The 21,993-nt window shown below is 36.7% G+C and overlaps 1 protein-coding gene across 5 annotated transcripts in view; it reads right to left on the bottom strand.

The window, feature by feature from the left end:
• The window catches only part of PRDM5 (PR/SET domain 5), a 204,996-nt gene that overhangs the window by 110,812 nt on the left and 72,191 nt on the right, over positions 1-21,993 (bottom strand). For all 5 annotated transcript variants that reach the window (XM_042935605.1, XM_042935608.1, XM_042935606.1 and 2 more), the window contains exon 4: positions 598-772. In XM_042935605.1, coding sequence (XP_042791539.1) covers positions 598-772 — 175 coding nt within the window. The remainder of the gene's footprint in view (positions 1-597; positions 773-21,993) is intronic.

Here is a 21,993-nt window from a genome sequence, read left to right as displayed (position 1 = left end):
TCCTGGATTACAGGATTGATCTAAGCAGATCAGACCTCCCGTCAACATTTTTGGTTACCCAACTAGAACAACCTAACAATCCTGCAGGCTTCTATGCTCAGAACAGAAAGAGATTTCCAGAAGTTCCAGATTCTCAAAGGATCTCAAACAAGAGGGAGGCCCAGGAAGAGTCCATTAGGATCCAGCAGTACCCTCTGCACACCTCTGCACTTGCCTTTCCCCATGTGCAGATGAGAAAGTAAAGTCTCAAAGAGTTAGTGACTTGCCGGGTACAAGACTGATGAGTGGCAGACGCAGGGCTGGAGCACAAAACTCCTCATTCCTAGCCAACCCACTGTACCAGTGAGAGCAGTGAGAGTCAGGAGCTGGTGCTGACCTTGGCAGCTCTACAGGGCACATGGATCACCCACACCCAGCGTTCTCCTCCTGCTAGAAGAAAGATGTGCTTACAGCTGGCTACTCTCTGAGAGTAGTTTTCACAAAAGCTAACTTTATTTTGAGAACACCTTATTATAACACAACTATAAGTCAACTGCAGTTCAAACTATATTTCTTCTACAACTTCTATGGTCTCAGATCACCAATTAGAGGCAATACCTTTTCTGCCAGCTGTTGATTGTCCTTTAGAATTTTTAACTTCCCCTTCTTTGATCATTGTTATAATTTGCTGTTCTTCCTCATCAGCCTCCATGTCACTGTCCAGGTAGCCAATCAGAAGTTCTGTATCTGTTTCTATGTCTTCAATTGCCAAATAGAAAATGTTTTCTCCTTCCTGAGACAAAATTAAAAAATATGCTATTGTATTACAAATATATCTCAATAATTTAAAAAATGTTGAACCATTTGTTTGTTTCTAATAATAATTAAGAAATAATTTTAAGATACATTGAGTACCAGGTTCCCATTAAAAGTTACTATTCTTTTTTTTTTATATCTCCAACAGATCCAGATACTGAAAAAGGAAACTGACAGTATTCAGTCACCCAGCAAATAAAGTACAAATATATATTACAGATAGTGACATTTATATATATCAAATGAAAGGATACTTAAGTTACTAAAAGTGAATTTCACATTGTTAATTTGCCTAATGTCATAACATTTTGGGGATGCCTGTAAATGCAGCAGAAAGAAGTCTGTTAAGTAATGGTGTCACTTCTGCACAGAGAGCAATGAGATATCAATGATCTAACTATGATTAATATTAAATCCAAAACTGGAAGAAAAAAAAACTTTCAAGTTATAACAGAAGCCATAGGAACTGCAAACAAACCCTGAAAGAACTTTCAAAACCCTAGACCAGAAATAGAAAAAAAAAAGATCAGGTGGGGCACCTGGGTGGCTCAGTCAGTTAAATGTCCAACTCTTGATTTCAACTCAGGTCATGATCTCATGATTCACGGATCCGAGCCCCGAGTCAGTCTCCGCGCTGACAGTGCAGAGCCTGTTTGGGATTCTCTCTCTCTCTCTCTCTCTCTCTCTCTCTCTCTCTCTCTCTCTCTCTGTCCCTGCCCCACTCATGCTCTCTCCCTCTCAAAATAAATAAATAAACTTAAAACAAGAAAAGATAAAAAAAAGAAAAAACAACCAGGCACCTGGGAAGTTCAAAGTATTAACTGAATCATCATGTGTACCTAAATCCCACTAAAATGACAGAAGAGAGAAGAAAAGAAAACAAGTTTCACTAACAACACAAAAGAATTCTGCAGAAAATTCTAGGAGATTAGAAATCAGGTTTGAAATGATAGATAATTACTGCAGAAGAAATCTCAACCCATAACAGACACAAGAAAAATACTACAAAGAAGAACCTACTTCCCAAGGAAACCCCAGAGGAACTTCACACTTGGAATGAACTGGTACAAAAAGCCCCTCTGGGCCTTCGGCCAATCACCAGGGAAGCCAGAACTGGGGCTGCTTAGCTCGCTGTCCCCAAGAGAAACACCCAGAATTGCTGTCTCTTACATAGCTGAGGATTTGTTCTGGGACGGCTCCTACTTTGGCTGCTGAGGATAAAGAGAAGCAAAACATAGTCTGAATTTATTGAACCTTGATGGTAGGCAAGGGGAGAAGAGGACAAGGACAGTGAGCTCCACCAAGGAGTGAAATTTAGTAAGGGAGAGACATAGAACAAAGCCTTCTCTCTTGCATTATCACCACAGCACTTGGGTTAAGCAGGAGGAGACAGAGGAGAAGGGGGAAGGGAGAAAGTGAGCTGGAGAAGGGAAACTGGAGGACGAGGAGTGTGTAACATATGTATGTGTGTATGTGTATATTATGTACACACAAGCAGAACCCCTGTGAAAAGCTGGGAAAAGATGCAGCAAACTATTATACAGTTATCATTTGGAGGCTGGGAGAAAGAATAGTTTATATTCCACTGTTTCAGGTTTTGTTTTGTTTTGTTTTGTTTTTTACAACAAACAATCTTTGTAATCTTTAAAATGGTATATATATATATATATATATATATATGTATATATATATACTATTCCATTCCATGGAATTTTCTAATACATATTAGAAAAGACAAAAATGATGATTAAATTCATCGTTATGGGGCAAGAAAGGTTTGATTCAAAAGTTCAAAGCACTGAAGCAAATCTAACCATCAGCTATAGTTAATTAAAGGAAGTTTCTATATTTACAGCATCCTTGCAATTTTTGTAACTTCAAACCTCCAGAAACCTAAAGTGATTTCTAATTAAGAACACAATTAACTTCTATTCAATTGTTACACTTTGTGGAAGAAAATAAACAAACCAACCAACAAAAACTATGCAGACATTCAGCAAAAGAGAGGTCTCTTTTTAAATGAACTCAGAAGTGGTAATTTCCAGGGTTTGGAAACCACTTGTTAATAGTTACCAAAAGCAACAAAGGACTCACCTAATGAAGATTTCAGAACACAATCATAAATCTTAGTGCTTATCTGATCAATATCCAAGAAATTTAATTGAAGCATCTTTCCAGAATATTAATAATCAATTTTGTGATGGCCTTCATAGCACCAAGAAAAAATCATTTTTAATTTTAAAACATGATACCATTAACTTAAACTTCGGTCATAAGACACAGCATGCCATTCAGGGGCTCCATAAGAAAAGAAAATTTTAATATACCAGTTAAAACCTTGACTTAATAAAGCAATAGCATTATACCCACCAAGGACCAACTACATGTTTTGTCTATATGCCAAAAATATGGTAAAAGGAATGTCATGGTATTACTCCAATCTACTTATTTAATAGAAATATCTAGATAGCTTTATTATATAATTCCTACCAGTGCCTAGCCAATTTGCTACCACAATAGTTTTAAGAAGTATCCTCTTAAATTGTTGCTTGCCTACACTTCACTAAGTTAATCACAACTTTTCATTACATTATTCTCTTTCTTCAAAACTTCCCATTGGCAGACCCTGCCAGATTCCTAATCTCTGGAGTTCTCTTGAACTCCAATATTCCTTACCTGTAGGCTCACCCCAGCCCCAATCGCCTGCCCTTCGGCAAGAAGGATTTAAAGGGTATTGACTCAAAGTCCTGGGATTCTAACCTTGTGCTCCAGCTTTGATGACTGTTTTAATATTTTGATCCTGAAATTTATTTCTTATTACAGCTCTTATTTCCCATCTTCGGGTTTGTGGCTTTTTCCCCTGAACACAGTTCCTTCTTTTACATTTTAGGGGTTAGTGCCTTCCCTGACTCTGCCTGGGTTCGGGGTCCTGCTTATGGTTCCTGTTATGGGCTCCAGGTGATTTTGCTGAAAACCTGTTAGCTGCAAGAAGGCTGTTCAACATGATGATCTGTTCAAAAGCAAATATTCCTCAGCCAGTGGTTTTCATTGTGTTGGGATACAACATAGAATGAGTGGTTTTACAATTATTATTCAGCTCTTGAATTTTTGTTTTTTAGTCTTGTTTCATTTTGCTTTATTTATTTGTATATTATTTTCAGCTAATTCTTATTTTAAAGTTTATTTATTTATTTGTGTATCTATCTATCTATCTATCTATCTATCTAGAGATACAGTGGAGGAGGGGCAGAGAGAGAGGGAGACAGAGAATCCCAAGTGGTCTCTGCACAGGGCTTGAACTCACAAACTGTGAGAGCATGACCTGAGCCAAAATCAAAAGTTGAACTCTCAAAAGACTGAGCCACCCAGATGCCCCTCGGCTAATTATTTCTACCATAAGCTGTTTATACCATCAAAATGTCGCAGCCTACATGTCCAATAATATAAATTGGAAAAAATTAAATCCCTAACAATTGGTTTTAAAATTTACCAAATGTAATTTCTATAAAATAACATGTCATATATGTATCAATATAGTTAGATAAATATATAGATAGATAGGTAGGTAGATAATGTGCCCCAAAAAGAAAAATATATCAACAAACATGTTAACAGAACTTGTTTCTAAGTAGAGGTAATTCTAAATATTTTGCAGAATCTCTTCTGCTAGTCCATAGAATTAATAAGTGTTACTTTTGTAATAAAATAAAATAATAAATAATAAACAAACCTGGTTTCTTGATACCAGAAAGCAGTGCTGCAGAGTGACTAAGGAGCACAGGGTTTTTTGGGCTGGCCAGGGTTCAAAGTCTCTTTTTATGATTAATTAATTAGCTGTATGACTGTGCAAAAAGCTTAATTTCTAGAATCACCAGTTTCTTCATTTGTAAAATGGAGAAAATAATTCCTATGTCATAGGTTAATTGTAAGGATAAAAGTGAAAATATTTGTAAAACCTAGTAAGGTGCCTGGCATAAATGATAAGCATTTATGAATGGTAGCAGCTATTATTATCATTACTATTATAACTATGCAAAACTTGAAAGCCAGTGGTTAAAATATTCACTTTTTTTCAAAATTTATTTCAACCCAACTGCCACATAACGTTGCTTTGACATTGCTGTTTTTGATAAATTCCATTTGGCCAAACTGCCCTCAGCCAAAATATAATTAAATTCCACTGCCTGCCTACCAGAGCTCTGAACTGCTTTGGATTTCTGGTTGTCACACTCTGTTCACTTGTTAACGTACTAAACTATATCTGAACTATACCTAAAAGTGACAAGCCATCTGCTTTGTCTGTGACTTGGGTTTCCCAAGACATGGGGCTTTCAAAGCTCAAACTGAAAGAGTCGGGGGCAAGCTAGGACAGTTGGTCACCCTAACTACACTCATCATGCTCTCCAAATTCTAAACTCTAAATTCTAAACTCCCACAGTCTCCAGCCCCAGCTCAGGATTCTCAACATATAGAACCAGTCACATCCTCAAGTACAGCTCCAAAGGCTTATCAAATAGACTCCCATAATCTGAACCTCTTTGTCCTCTCATCCTCAACCTCACTTTGTCCTCTCATCCTCAACTGTCCTTCAAATGAACCTGCCTCCTGTTCTTCAGTCCAACTGGTATACTTGCTCTCAGAAAATACTGAATTTATTCCTGTGTTAGTACAATTGCAAAGATGCCACCTAGCCTCCTTGCTACAACTCCTCAGTGTCATCTGAGGCACACCTCATTATCATCCTTCTCCATGAAACTCTCTAATCTACTGAATTAGGTTCCAGGAGTTTTCTCCATATATAATGCCTTAAGTTTATTGGGCACTAGCAATTTATTTCTGTTTTTTGTCATTTAATTCATATGACCAGTAAAATTCTAATACATGTTGATCTTATCTCTCCAATTTCCTCAAGGCAGCAAACAAGAATTACCAGGTATCCCCCACAGTGTAAGCTTTACTCATAACACTTGCTCACCATTTTACAAATAATGAATAGTGAAAGAAAAGAATAAAAAGAATATTAAAAGGCCGTGTCTACAACAGAAAAGTACTTATTAGTAAAAAGTTTACTGATATTTTCCTTTATTTACTTTTTGTGGTAGGCTATTACCATAATCCAGATAGTGGCGATTTAGGAGGATACATGTGGACAACGTAAGAAGAAGTCATGATTGTGACATTGGCAAAGGCACAATTCATTGTATTGAAAAGGTAGTAAGGAGTGAAAATTCAGATTATCCAGCCAAGACAACTAATGACTAATCAACACAATAGGAAATCATCTTCAAGATGCTTGAGGTTACAAACTGAAACTATACCAATGTGGAGAAAAAAAATTTTGGACTCCTATTCAATTATCAACAGAAGTAGGAGACAAGTGGTAAAGATGGAGAAAAGAAAACATAATGAAATAGGAAGAATTCCATATTTAATATCTTCTCAATTAATTCTTCTTTACAAAAACCCTGATTCAGTCTTAACCTGTGTATCAACATCATTTCTGTAGAGCTCAATATACAAAGCTGAAAAATATAAAAAAATAATCATTTCCATAGTGAAATTCACAAAGCGTATCTATTAATAGCGATCTAATAATAAAACTAAAAACATTTAAAATGAGACATAACTGGGCCACCTGAGTGGCTCCATTGATTAAGCATCTGACTCTTGATTTAGGCTCAGGTCATGATCTCATGGTTCAAGAGATTGAGCCCCACATCGGGCTCTGTGCTAACAACATGGAGCCTGCTTGGGAGTCTCTCTCTCCCTCTTTCTCTGCCCCTCCCCCACTCACATTCTCTCTCTCTCTCTCTCTCTCTCTCTCTCAAAATAAATAAACATTTAAAAAATACAAAAATACTTTATTAAAAATAAATAGAATGAGACATAACTATAAGAGAACATTGCATTCCTATTTGTTTACTCCCCTCTGAGGAGGGGGCTGCACCCCTGTGATGTGGCTCAGAGTGGCATCTGTGGGAGGCGTGTACTGTATCAGGTTTGACAAGGTGACTTGTACTGACCCATGAAATGTGACTGGAAGTGAAGTGAACCATGTCCAAGAGAAAGCTTTAAGAGTCGTCATATGTTTGGGCCACTGCTCTTTCCCTTCTGCCAGAAAAATGCATGTCTCTGGTCAGTGCTGTTACTTTAGACACCATGGTTCACCACGTGGAACCGAATGGTGGAAAGAGTCACAGTCTCCAGTAGCCCATACCTGCATGGACAATAACTAAATCCTTGTTGCTATAAACCACTAAGACTTTAAGGCTCCTAGGACAGTCTTCTTGGCAAAAGTTGACTGATACAATGATTTAAGAAAAATAATACTTTTAAAATTATTTTCTTGGTGAGTAAGAAGAAAACATCAAGGAGAATAGTGTGAAGCCGGAAAATGACAGGTATATTTAAAAGAGTGAATGGTGCAAAATAAGTTAATTTCATGTTTACAGTGCATTAGTCAAGCCCTATTAAAAAAATGGAAGTTTCAAACAAATGTAAATAAAATAATTTCTTTTCTAATCACAGCTGATAATCAGCCACACATCAAGGAAATTGTTTCATATGATTCCTAGGAATGAGTACTATATTAGACAAAAAACCAAGTCCATAAAATACGATAATTACAGATCACTAACATATAAGCTATCTTTCTCTGAGAGGCTCAAGCAAAGATTGTAAGTAATCTTTGAGGCATCTTCCAGAACAAATCTGACACCATGGAGAAATGAGTCAACAGAAAAGATGAGAAGAATAAAAAGAAAAATTTGTTACATAGAAAACACATAATGTGATCCTAAGAAACAGTGGCTCTTCACAAACAAACAAACAAACAAACAAATATTAAAAAAAAAAAAAACTATACCTCAGCTATTTTACTTAGATATAAGTTATAAGTCAATACTGATGGGCCAAGCAATCTTAGAGTAAGATTATGCTATGGAGAACAGAGCAGCTATTTTACATAGAAGCAATTAGAGGAAATACTTGTTCTCATAGCATATCTGCTCTATTTAACATCAGAAACTCTTTTAAGTGGCCTCCACTTAACTCATTCCCAGATTTACCTGACACTCTTCATCAAGTCTGCTGAATGATGCCCAGAGAAGTCTTCTCAGCAGCCTGCCCTCTGCTTTCCCTCATACCTCTGTCCTCACCACTTAACTTGTGTGCTTCTGTCCCAACTGTCTGTTGTGCTTGCTCCCACACCTGTAATGTCACTTGTACAAGTTGTTTTAATTAGTAACTTACCTCAATATTACATAAGCCAAAGATATACGAGGAATAAAATATTCAACCGTTTCAAAGAAAACCAGTTGTACATTTTGAAGACTCAAAGGTGAGTCTAAAAAAATTGTCAAATTACAGAAGGCAAAGCAATTACAAAATATGAGGGGAATCATAAATCTGGAAGGATTCTACACTCAGGCTGCTTTGCAGGAAAGAAACTTTACTCATATTACTTTAAAAATAGCAAAACTGAATACTATAAGGAGTGGTTATGAAAAAATATGGTAGCAAACTCTAGTGAGAATACCTATACTCAGTATCAAGAAGGCTGTGGTCATAAATCAAAAAAAATAAAAATAAAAAATAAAGAATCAATGTATATTTATAAAACAAGTTAAAATAAAATGGCTGAAATACCAATTCTATGATCCCTACTAGAACAAACTTTTTCTATTACTTGACCAAGTACTGGTCCCTATCACATTGGAAAAAATAATTCCCACCAAATTATTATATTACCAGGTCTGAACAACAGGTTCCCCACACATGCCTCCCTAACTGTCTATGCTGTCCTCATCAAAGTATTTACCACCCCAATCTGCATTTATTTAGCTGCATCCCCCAAATGGGCTGGAAACTCCATGAGGAAAGGGATTATATCCTCAAATTATATATAAACTATCATTCCCAAAATATTCATTATTCTAAATGGCATGAGAATTAGCTAAACACAGGTCTCTCCTTCCCCTTGCCTCTTCCTTTCTCCAAAGATTGCTTGTTCCCTGAGGGCAGGCACTACGTCATATCCAACTATGTGTAAATATCAATACCTGACTCAACACCTTGTTCACTGAAGGCTATCCACAAAGGACCCACTGAATTGAACTAAGTAAGAGAAAAATAATTGTCATTTCCTTTTGAATTAATAAGACTGTAAAAGCAAGAGAGTCACTCAGGAAAGTGGAATTTGCTACAAAAAGGGTTGGGGAATCAATTTCCCATTCCCAACAAATTCTTAAGAATTCAAAAGTTAGCCAACAATTGAGAGTGTTTCAACCAACTGGAAATAAGAGAACAGATTAGACAAGCAGATGTGCTTCCTGGAAAGAGAACCGCACTCAACATACCAAAAGTCAATTCAAAAGCACATGAGAGAAACTGAATGTCCATTGAATGCATTTATTGCCATATATAATGTGCACGGCACTGCAGAACATCCACACTCACAAGAATACCCATACCGTTTTCTGCTCTGCAGACCTTTACATACTCTTGGTGGAAACAGAACAAACCGGTTAAATTACAAAATGGAGCAACAAGGACCAAGACAATTGTACAGACAGCAACAGCTATGGAATTTTTAGAGACGGTTTCACAACAGCCTTTGAAATTCACTCCGAACCCTATAGGCCGGATAAGTTTTAGACAAGGTAGTAAGATTGAGGGGTGCCTTGGTGGCTCAGTCGGCTGGACGTCTGACTTCAGCTCAGGTCATGATCTCAGTTTGTGGGTTCAAGCCCCGCATCAGGCTCTGTGCTGACAACTCAGAGCCTGGAGCCTGCTTCGGATTCTGTGTCTCCCTCTCTCTCTGCCCTTCTCCTGCTCACACTCTGTCTCGTCTCTCAGAAGTGAATAAATGTTACAATTTTTTTTTTAAAAAAAGATAATAAGATTGAAAGGGAGTGGGCTTTTTAAAATACGGAACACAACATCAGCAAACTGACAGTGCTGCAAAGGGTAGATTAGGTTATGGAAAGCAACAAACCGAGCTGTAACACTGGGTATTACAGAAAAACTGTAGAAAAGTAGACTGACAAAGCCACTTTAATACATGGAGTGACTGAGAAGTCAGGCACAGATGAAACGTGCCCTGTGAATTGCAGTGTTTGTAAGGCAACCACCTCAGACTAATGAGACAGAAAAAAAAAAACAAAACAAAACAAAAAAAAAACGACTGAAAAGTAGAAACATGTAAGAAATTTTGTTCATTTGATCAATATGATGGTATATTTTACGTATCAACTTGACTGGACCACAGGGTGTCCAGATATCTGGTCAAACATTATTCTGGGTGTATCTGTGAGAGTGTTTTTAAATAAGATTAACATGTCAGTTCATAGGCTGACTATAAGAGCTTGCTCTCCACAACATGGGTGGGCCTCATCCAATCAGTTGAAGGCCAGAACAGAACGAGACTGACCCTCCACTGAGTACGAGAATTCCTCCTGCCTGACTTCATCCATACTGGTACAACAGCTTTTTCCTGCCTTTGAACTTGAGATAAAACACATGCTGTGTCTCAAGCCTGAGGGCCTTCGAACTTAAAATATACCCTCAGTTCTTCAGGTTCTCAGGCCTGCAAACTCAGGCTAGAAGTAGAATATCATGTCCCCCTGGTCCCCAGTTTGCTGGCTCACCCTGCAGATCTTGGGACTTGTCAGCCTCCATAATCATATGAGCCATTTCTTTTAATAAAGTCTCTTTACACACACGTACCTACACATATACATACACATCCTATCGATTCTGCTTCTCTGGAGAACACTGACTAATACAATCAAACTCGAAATGTAAGATGTTTGTTATGCCGCTACAATGGAATCTATCTGATAAAAAAACTAAAGTACATTTGAAATAACTTCTAGCCAAATAAAACATATTAACCTAGACAAAAAGGGAACATTGAATAACCTACAGATAATTTCAGAGCAGTAAGCTTTCAATATGAATAGTTTTAATTTTACTGGGTTTTTTTTTTTTTTCTCATTTTAACAAAGAAACACTTCTGATAGAGATAAGTAATTCATTTGAAAAAAAAAATTAAGCAAGTATGTGCCAAGAGCTATGCTCAGATGAAGTATAACATAGTGAAATAAAACAGACACAGTACCCACCCTCAAAGAGCTTAGAGACTAGGAGTAAGCCATTGATTAACCACCAAAGAAATGCAAAACAACTTGATGAATGCAAGGACAGTGAGGAACATGGTGCTAATGGAGTATAGAATGGAGAGAGCTGATCTCATCTGAGGTTCAAGGATGGCCTCTTGGCAATGTGATAGCTTAGATCTACAGGACACAAACAGAGGAACCTAGCAAAGGGAAAAGGGAACATGCAAGTGTAGAGCAAGTGGAAGGAACTCAAATATTCAATAGTTGGATAAAAAAAAAAAAGTATAAGCTGCCAAAAAAGGAATGAAAATGAGTGGCTAGGAGGTGGTTTCAGAGAAGACAAAGGAAGAGAGCACTTCAAGACGAAGGTATTTGTCAACAACACCTAATGCTGCTGAGCAGATCTAGCAGAAGGAGGTCCAAAAAGCCTGGAGTGCTTTAGCGATGCAGAGAGCACTGGTGGCCTGAAAGAGAGCCACCAGATGCCAGGTCAGTGTGGGTTGAGGAGTGTGCCGGAGGTGAGAAAACCGGAGACCCAGCATAGAGACAATTCAAGTAAGGAGAGAGGATCCCCGCTGCAAGGGGATGTAGAAACAAGAGGAAACGATTTTGAAAAGAGAAGTGTGAATGTTTAAAATCAATGACAAGAACCCTGTTGAGTGTGAGAGGGTGAGTATCGAGAGAAGAGAAGGGATACTCTATGTCAGAAGTGTTCATCAGAAGGAGGTACACAGGTGGAGGACCTGTTCTCAGGAGAGAGGAGGGGACACTTCTCTACGCTGGGAGAAAGGAAAGAGAAGGAGTGGGCTTGTAAGTAGGTGTGCACGTTTGCTGTCAGAGCTGATGGATGTGCAAGTTTTATACATATCACCTTTGTTAACATTCACCAAAATAAGTGGTGAATATATATTCTTAGAATATCTTTTAATTTTCATGTATTTCCAAACATTAAAACAGGCTAGTTATATTCTCTTAACCACTGAACCTCTAAATAGAGTGTCCTCAATCCCCAGTGACCTCTATCTGTGATTTCTCCTGTAAGTCTCAGTTACATATTTCACTAGCTTTGGCAATAGGTCAGTTGTAACTATCACCCCAATTCATTTATTAAAAATGCATTTATTGGTAATATGGGTGAAATTAGTCAAAAGGTACCAACTTTCAGTTATAAAATAAATAGGTCCTGAAAATATCATATACAGCATGGTGACCAAAAAAAGTGTATTTGAAGCATATATTCAGAATTGCTCCTAAATGTACATGTATTCCTCTGTTTCTTCTAGATAAAAATTGACTCCGGTGCTCATCATCCCTCTGATTGGGAGAATATGGATATGGGATGGGAAGCTCTGCTCCACTATTCCAAGGCTCTATAAACTCGGGCTCAGCTTTTTCATCTGCAAAATGGGATAATACTACCATTTGGGGGAGGCGGACTGTTAAAATTAAGTAAGATAATGTTGATACAAAAATGTGACAAATTTTTATAATGGCCCAAAGTGGCACAATTTGAAATCTCATTTCATAACTATGGATAATCAGTTTTCATTTGTCTTGTTTTGTTTTTAGTTTTAGTGACTGATTTTCTAGGGTTAAAATTATGACAGGGTTTCCTACGGGTTTTAGATGATCTCAACAGAGTTAAAAATTGTATGTGTTATTGAATAGCAAGGTGCAAAGTATTTCAAGGGATTATCATATATCACTTTTTTATACAATGTGGCATCGATCTTACCATGAATTGAAATACAGCAGAATATCAGATCACCTGGGTGGCTCAATTGGTTAAGCATCCGACTCTTGACTTCGGCTCAGGTTATGATCTCATGGTTCATGGGATCAAGCCCTGTATTGGGCTCTGCGCTGACAGTATGAAGCCTGCTTGGGATTCTCTGTCTCCCTCTCTTTGCCCCTCCCCATCTTGTATGCTCAGGCTCTCTCTCTCTCTTTCTCTCTCTCTCTCAAAATAAATAAACATTAAAAAAATAAAGCAGAATATATTTACAGAAGTTTAATAAAAGCATATAAATGCCCAATAATATGCATTTAAAACTGATAAAGAAAAAAAAATGAGAAAAGGGAAGAAAAGCTACTTACAAGCACACTACGCTCCAAAGTCTAGAAATGGGCGGATTGAATGAAGTCACAGAAGGAAAGCTCTCAAAAGCCTAGCTGGGTTTACATGCTATTGCCAGAACAGTCAGGTTAACTCTTGGCAAGAATGACCATGCCCCTTCTTGTTCCTTTCTCCTTTATGGAAAACTAATAGAACGAATGAACGAACGAAAGAGAGGAAAAAAAGTCTAATAGCATAGACAGATATGTAAACAACCATTAAGTGTGCACAGCAATATCTCAAAGGACTTAGTTAACCACAAGAAAAGAAACCAGGAAATATTGCTTCAATCTCTGCCCACTGAGGTGAATTAAATAAAATGTATATTAAATCCCAACTTAAGAAATAATAGATGCATTATTCAACTGATTATGCATTTAATTAAGCATAATAAAAAGTGTGTATAGTTTTGACGTAAGTCAGCCATGATAATGATATACTTAATTACTTTCCAGATTCTTGCTAAACAAACTCCAAGTAAAAGGGAAGGTCACAATTCAAATCTTAGAATTCCCCTCCCATTCAACTCTGTACCTACCTTCTTGATGCAATAAAGCAGCACAAACAGTAGCTCACAACTCAGTAACTAATCTTCCTTTTTCCTTTCCCCAAGATGTCTTTTTTGAATCATGTGAGATTTTCAAAGAGGACTAAGACACAATTAAGGATGATTAGATTAGATTCTAAGAAACATTTTTCCTAAGGTTTTGTGAGCCAGTTTTCTCAAATTCTCAGAATTTAATATACTTACCTGGATACAGTATAACTTTATTGCAGGTTACATTAATTGAAAGATATATAAATTATAACATAAATTTTATACTTTCTTTTGAATATTTTATTAATTCAGTGATATAATGTAGAACTTCACATTTTACTTTGTATTGCTAAGTAGTAGCTGAACCTTTTATGAGAATCCACGCATGCACTGAATGGAGCACATGTTTTTAAATAAAAATTTCCCTAGAAAACCCAACTTCCCTTCATAAAGAACTAAATGTGGTTAATTCTAGTGTTTTGTGTTATATGCATTAAATTAACTTCACTCTGCAGTTTACTGACTACTGTATTTAAAATCAATCATTAAAAAATAATCTAAAACTCATCATAAAATGTGTCTCCAATTTTAAAAAAACAAAAATAAAGCCATTTTACTCTTTATGTTTATACCCAAAAAAATCTTGCTTGAAAACAAGTAGTATATTTTTGTTGTCTATATTTTAGATTTAACACTTAAATATAAGTGTATATATAATAATATAATATAATATATAATATAATATAATAATGTATAATAATATACATATAATAATATATAATATATATAATTATATATACATAATCTTAATTTCCTCCTCTGATATGGGGTATTCATGTTATTTGCTTCGCTGTATCTAACACAAATGCCTCTTCTTTACATTATATTTTTTAGCAACTACAATATTTTAAACTTTCTTCTTTTTAGTTTCTACCACATCTCTTCTTAAACCTTGTAATTATAAAGCACAGTTCCAGTGTATTCAATATAGTGCTGATTAATTTTCAAATCCTAATCTTTGATTATTACGTTTGTTAAGTATAATTTCAAAGAACCAGCCAGCAGCAAATATCATCTTTCCCACGAACCTCTGTCACTTCCCTATTCCATAGCCTAGGTTTCTGAGTTAGTCCCGAGTGGACTGCTTGCTGGGTTGTTAATCAACGGAGTATCTAAACTTAAGACTTTATCTGTAGTAATATCTGTAAAAAAAAAAAAAGAAAAAATCTCTGACTTAACAACAAGGTGCTGTTGGCCACACAGTCATCTAAGAGATAAAATACTCACACAGTAGACTGAAATGTATGCACACATACCAGTACATACTCAGCACTCACAGAGTAAAAATGTAACACCTTGCCAGACCAAATACTCACATACACATAAACAGCAGACCAGAGTTCAAGTGGAAGCATTTGCTTTCTGTTATTTCAAAGGAAACAGACATAAGCTTTCTTCCAAACTGACAAGGCACAACCAACTAGGTGTACATCAGGAAAGAAGGAGCAGTGGAAGGAGCAGTGGAGGCCAGGTCACTGAGCACTCACTGAGCCCCGACTAGATACATCCAGGCCACGTGGGCAGCGGGAAAACAAACATAACCAATACAGACTGTTCTTGACAATCTCAGTCCAGTGACAGAAACACATGTATAAGTAAATGATTTCTCCAAGTGAGCCCACGGACATATTAGGCAGTTTGGATTTCTATTCTGGAGGTATTGGGAAAATTTTAAATTAAGTAATTTGCTTTTAAATTTTAAAAATTCTACATTAAATTAAATTAAATAGAATTTACTTTTAAATTAATAATAAATTGAAATTAAGTTTTAAATATAAAACTCAACACTTTTCCTCCCAGAAGAATAATTTCACAGAATTCCTATTTTAAGTTCTACTTTATAGTTACACTATCACCAATCCTATTAACAAAGGCCCCAAATCAATTAGGAAATAAGCATTCTTTGGCCCTCTAGCTTCCCTTTGGTTAATGCCACAGAGGTGGACTTTGCTGGGTTACAAATTATGAAAGCACAGGAGCCTTTTAAATGATTTCTAGAGACAATACCTACTAACATCCAGCATTCCCCATTCTGAAAGATACCTGAAAGCAGGCAGAATGTCGATGTGCTAAGAGACAATGCCTGCACAAAACCTGCTTCTTTTAAAAAGCTGAAAAGTGTCTTAGCACAATCAAAATGATCTTAAACCTATCTCTAAAGGTTGTCTAAATCACTGTATCTGATAAAGGTCTCTGCACAGTACAACAGGACACCTTCTTCACAGGACATTTCTCACATTTACAAAGTCCTAGTTATCTTTCCAAAGGGAAGACAAGCCACACAGCTACAGCCAATACAGAGTCACAGCAAGCAGTACTCAAGTGGCCTGGGCAGACGCATGCTTCCCTGTGCATCCAGCAACCAGACACTCAGGAGCAGGCAACCAGGCTGCCGCTGCATAGTTGAGAGCAGGCCCGCTAGGATTTAGTCATTCCACATAGAAGGTTGTTCCCTGAGTGGTGAATACTTACTAAAGAGTCTTCTACATGCTTGGAATTTATACTTGCTACCTTGAGAAGATGTTAGAAGAAATGAAGTAGATTTTGCTCTGCTTTCTATAGAAACAAAACGATAAAGACAAAAACTATAAACCTGGCAGAGCTGTGATCATGAAAATAGTTGCTAACTTATATTGGCACACATAGGGGCCAGGTGTTTGGCATATGTTACCCTTGTTTAATTTAATCTTCACAAAATCCAATGAGGTGGTATTGTTATCATTAATTCACAAAAAGGAAGAGTTCAAAGATTATTTTGACCACTTTGGAGACTGTAACTAGCTCATCTTTTTAACTACAATATCTCCAGCATTCCGGACAGGCCCTGGCACACAGCAGATGCTCGAGAGCTATCAGGTGAATGAATGCATTAAGTGAACTGCTCAGCCAGCAAGGGTCAGAGCCAGAAATCTACTGCTTAAATTGCCTTTCTTAATAATATCCAAACTGGGCTGGTTCTGCATTCCTCTGAGTCTGTATCAAGTCCTTGTTTTGTTCACTAACTTTAACCTTTCCCTGTTGTGCTCTAAAGCAAATTTTCCTCATTGACCATTGCCAGAGCCAGCCTTAAAGATGGCCCCCAATGATGCCCCACCTCCTGGAATTCACTACCCTTGTGTAGTCCCCTCCTCCACTATACCAGGGTTGGTCTGTGTCTATGCGACTACTAGCATTCCACAGCAATAATGGTACAGTATGTCATTCCCAAACCTTGGTTATAAAAGATTGCTTGTCTCTTCCCCCTCCCCCCCCCCCGCCTCTCTCTCTCTCTCTCTCTCTCTCTCTCTCTCTCTCTCATTCTCACATCACTCTCAGAGAAGCAAACTGCCATGTCATAAGGAACCCCCGGGAATGTTTACATGGTAAAGAAGCCATGTGAGCGATCCTGGAAGTAGAATCCCCACCCCTAATCAAGTCTTTGGAGATTTCAAACAGCCCCAGATAATTAATACTTGATCACAACTTCATGGCAGTCCTTGAGCTAGAACTCCAGGACCACCCAAGTTAAGTTGCTCCTAAATTCCTGATCCTCAGAACATGTATGAAGTAATAAATGTTCGTTGTCTCAAACTATTAAATCTGAGGCAAATTTGTTACATAACAATAGATAACTAATGCAATCACAAACAGATACAGATAAGACAAGCTAGATGAAAATCATTCTGAAAAATTATTCAAAAGTAATTCTCTAATAAAAGTGATTCACAGAATCCTCATAGTCAAAGGTACCACAACGGTCTGTTTTGTTGCTGGATGAGACATGGACACTGGCAAGCGGGAGTAGTCTTCAATGGAGATAGTAGAAGAAATTACCTGTATGGTGTCTCGCTTCAAAAGCCCAGGAAGTCCCACCTACTCAAAATTTTCCCCTATACTCAACCTGCCATGCTCAGATCCTAGAATTTTACTATTATTAATGTCAAGAGATTTAAATGTTAACTGTAACACACTTTTAACACATTAGCTAGCAGCTGGGGAGAAAGGAACCAAAGGAGAGAAGAGGCAAGGACAGATATTACCTAAGCATGACCTTTATGTAAAGGAAAAGAAGGGGCAATGCTTGAATTCAGGATAGCTTGAGAACTTAAAAAAGATAAAGGAATATATGATGTAAATAACTTTAAAATATCTATATTTTTAAACTGAACATAGGGAAGGGAGAAAAAAAGAAAAGCAAACCATTAGAGACTCTTAGCTATACAAAACAAACAGGGCTGCTGCAAGGGTGTTAGGTGAGGGGATGGGCTAAATAAGTGATGGGTATTGGGGACGGCACTGGTTGTGATGAGCACTGGGTGTTATATGTAAGTGACTAATCACTAAATTCTATACCTGAAACCATTTTTACCATAAATGGAACTAGAATTTAAATAAAAACTTTATATAAATAAACAATTTTGCAAATGTTCAGCCGTTTCAAAATATCTAGGTAGCAAGTTCAGAAACATGGAACGTTCTCAAAATCTGAATTTACTCCTTTATAAATTATCTCAACTCTAAGGTTTTAGAGCACAGAGGTTCAGAGGGTGGGAAGAGAAGACAGGTCACCTGGGTTCAATTCCTAGCCAGTACTTCTTGGCTGTGTGGTCTCAGGCAAGTTACTTAGAGTCTGTGTATCAGCATCTTCAGCTTACAAAGGTTGGTGACAATTACAGCACCTTCCTCATAGGGTCAGGGTAAGGATCAGGGTTATAACTTACTGGCACAGAAGCACTTACTGGCACACAGTAAGTGTTCAGTAAGTGTTAGCTGCCATCTTCATCATCATTACTAAGGATTAACATATATTTCAAGGTTATCGCTATGCATCACTTAAGGATATTTCTATAAATACTCATTTGACTGGTCAATAAATTATACTCTGACTTAGAATAATAAGTTGACAAATAATATAATAATTCCTCTGCTCCCTATAGGAATATGTGGCCACAGCAGAGCTAGAATTTAAAACTTCAGAGGACCAACTGCTTGTAATTGTACTTGTAACTGTACTTTATTTAAACTTTTACCTCATGAAAGGCAAATATGTACTTTGCTGTAAGATAATCCCTTAAAAGATTTGCATATTATTTAACTGATATTTTTATGGTATTACTGAAGAAAATCATTAGACAGTTGTACCTTAATATTCTGTAACAGATTCTAGAAAATATTATAAAAATGCCACTTATATAAATCTGATAAGAAGAAACAGAAATAGAGAAGAAACTAAATTAGAGAAAACTAATTTGGTGTAGAAATGAAAAATCTTTTTGATTTTTTTTTTTTTTTTATTTTTTGGTTGCTTGGTTGCTATATGAATGCTACATCAACACTATTTGGTAAGTGTCTGGATGACAATGGATAAAGTCTTATCCATGCTTTAAAAATATTCTAGTTGCTTCACTCTTAGGAAATCTACATTTGATCCCCCAGCTCTGCCATTTTGAAATATCATGTGTCACCAGAAGACTCCAGGATAAAGTAAGAGTGTCTGTCCATCCTCACACAAGGCAGAGGAAGGACAGAAAAGAACATGTAATAGAATAGCTCTCCTGGTAATGGGACAACTAAACTGACATCAGAATTGGGACCAACCTGTGTTGACATCACAAGTTTGGCTCAATACCTAGTGCTCTCTCAACTTATTTAGACCATCTCCACAATGTGACATCCCTTATGAGGTATATCAAAACCCAAATGTTTTTCCATATGCTCCTTTTTCTTATAACACCAAGACACCTTTTCATTTATGTTGATAATATATTGCAAAAAGTCCCAGGGAAGCGATGCCTGGAAATATGTCCTTAAGAACATGAGATGTAGCACTCTCTCTGAAATGTCCCAAGAATTCAAAGTCTCAACTTTAAATGCATAATCCTGTACTTAAATAGTTTTCTATGAAAAGATCAGAAAATGTTTAAAGCCTGCAAAACACTGAGTAGGTCAAATCTTTTTTTTCAAATATTACATTTTTTCCTTTGGTGTAACAAAATTAATACTTAATAAGAATCACCCATTTTTTTTATGGAGCCTAAGAATTCTTTTGGTTCATTTTAAGCCACATCTTTCACACTTTGAATTGTCTGGTTCAGTTGGAAATATTTTTCATAAGTCTGGACATACAGTTCAACTAATTATTCTAAAATGTGTGCATGTGGGAAGAATTTTTTGCTGAAGAGATCCTTCAATAATTCATATATTTAAATCATTTCCAAAGCAAATTTTCCAAAATCAAATAAATTGCAAAACTACAAGTAAACTAAGTCTCCAAAAAGGAGTTTCAATCCACTGCCAAAACAGACCTCAAATTCTTAATCCCTGGTCCAAAAAAATTGGACCAAGTATTGACGTTTTCCACCAAGCAAGCCACATAGCCACAAATGTTTCTCATTTACTCCACTCCTGGGACATACAGCTCAAATAAAAAATTTCCTGAATACCCCAAATTTCAGATACAATTTGGAATGTAAGTGATTCATAATGTTATGCAGGAAACATTATGATCTTCTCCTACCAACTCAATGTTTCTGGAATGCAACCCTCAGGAGATTATCCCAACGAATTAGAAGGCTGACATCACTGTCAGCCTTGTGACCCAAGCATTATGTCCTCTGCCCCCAGCTCAGATGTGATTTTGAACCCTGAACAATCTGCTACTCCAGCTACTGTTCAAGTGAAAAAGAGGTTCCATCAAGGGAGCTAACAAAGATCCATACTGTGCTCCATGGCAAGAAACATGGTAACAGTGCACTAAACCCCCCTCTAAGTAAAGGCCAAAACAACATTAAAAGGAATTAAAGGCACTGTCATCACTTGTGCACCCAAAGATACTCACAGTGGCCTCTGAACAGATTCTAATTAAATTCAAGTATGAAACTTCACAGAGCCTCTAGTTAGTTTATGAATCCTATTCTAATCCCACCCCCATTTCACCTCCTCTTCAACCAAATAATAATTTCTTAGAGTATCAAAGTTGCAATAATAATGTTTTGTGGATTCCTATTGTCTTTCAAGTAAAGAAAGATGGTTAATATAGAGAAAAAGCTCTACAATGAATGTACAGAATGAACATGAAAATTTTGTAAGTCCAAGCAACCACGGTTACTAAGAAAGACAGATATGCAGGTGGCCACCATGTAATGAAATAAATAAATAGGGCATAGAGAGCAAATACTAACATAGTACTCCATTACCTAAAGGGATCATTACAAGCAAAATGTACAGTTAGAGGAAATACTTAAGCAAGGATTATCTAAGGGAGTCTGAGACAAAACTCAAAACTGAGCACACCCTGGAAATTCAGGCAAATGGAGAGAGCTACTGATGCTACAGAAATAACAGCCAATAGGAAGAAATTTCTCAAACAAAAGGTGTCATCTGAGCAAAGGTTAAAATCATTATTTAAGCATAAGGAGGAAAGAATCTATTTTAAATAGAATAACCTCCTCGGGGCACCTGGGTGGCTCTTTTGGTTAAGCATCTGACTCTTGATTTTGGTTCAGGCCCTATCCCATGGTTTGTGACATTGAGCCCCCATGTCAGGCACCGTGCTGACAGTGTGGAGCCTGCTTGGGATTCTCTCTCTCCCTCTCTCTCTGCCCCTCCCCCACTCTCTCTCAAAATAAAGAAATAAACTTAAAATAAATAGATAGATAAATAAATAAATACAATAATACTATCTAAAACACAATAATAAAGAAAACAAAACAATGGTTTTGCCTAAAGTAAATTTCATGGGCTTTTTGATATTGGTAACATTCACAAGGAAGCACTTAAACTGAGTCTGGAAATGAAAATTGTGAGGTAACCAAAGCTGCTATGAGATGACTGCCTCCAGAAACCACAAAAAATAAAACAAAATACTTGAAATAACTTAATGTCTACACATTTAAAGAGATCAGTTTAAATCTGTTGTTGGATCAAAAGTATGTCATGAATAATCTAAAAAGTGGCTTGAATATCTCTAACTGCTGGAGGATCTTATTTTTCATCCCACCCTAGCCTTTCGGTAAGAGGCATCTCTCATTGATCCATACAAAAAAAAAAAAAAAAAAAAAAAAGACAGTAATCACATTGGTTATATCTAATACTTATGTGTACTGAAAAGATTTGGTTAGCTAAAAACACCAGGAAGTGGAATAGTCTAGATGACTATCTTGCTGGTTACTTTAAAACCTAATTCTATGTATTTTCCCTCTTGTGACCAATGGTATTACACTCAGAATTGAATGAAATCAGATAACCCTCAGCAAATTATTAAACTTTCACAGTTCTTATGAATAAATACATGATGTATATGAAGCTTCTAGAACAGCACATATGGTAAATACTTAAAGAAATACTAGTTCCCTTATTATTTTCCCTTCTCTTACTTCTGCTAA

The sequence above is a fragment of the Panthera leo genome, chromosome B1, assembly GCF_018350215.1.
Source record: "Panthera leo isolate Ple1 chromosome B1, P.leo_Ple1_pat1.1, whole genome shotgun sequence".
In the NCBI taxonomy this organism is placed as follows: Eukaryota; Metazoa; Chordata; class Mammalia; order Carnivora; family Felidae; genus Panthera; species Panthera leo.
This window is presented reverse-complemented; position numbering and strand designations above follow the sequence as displayed.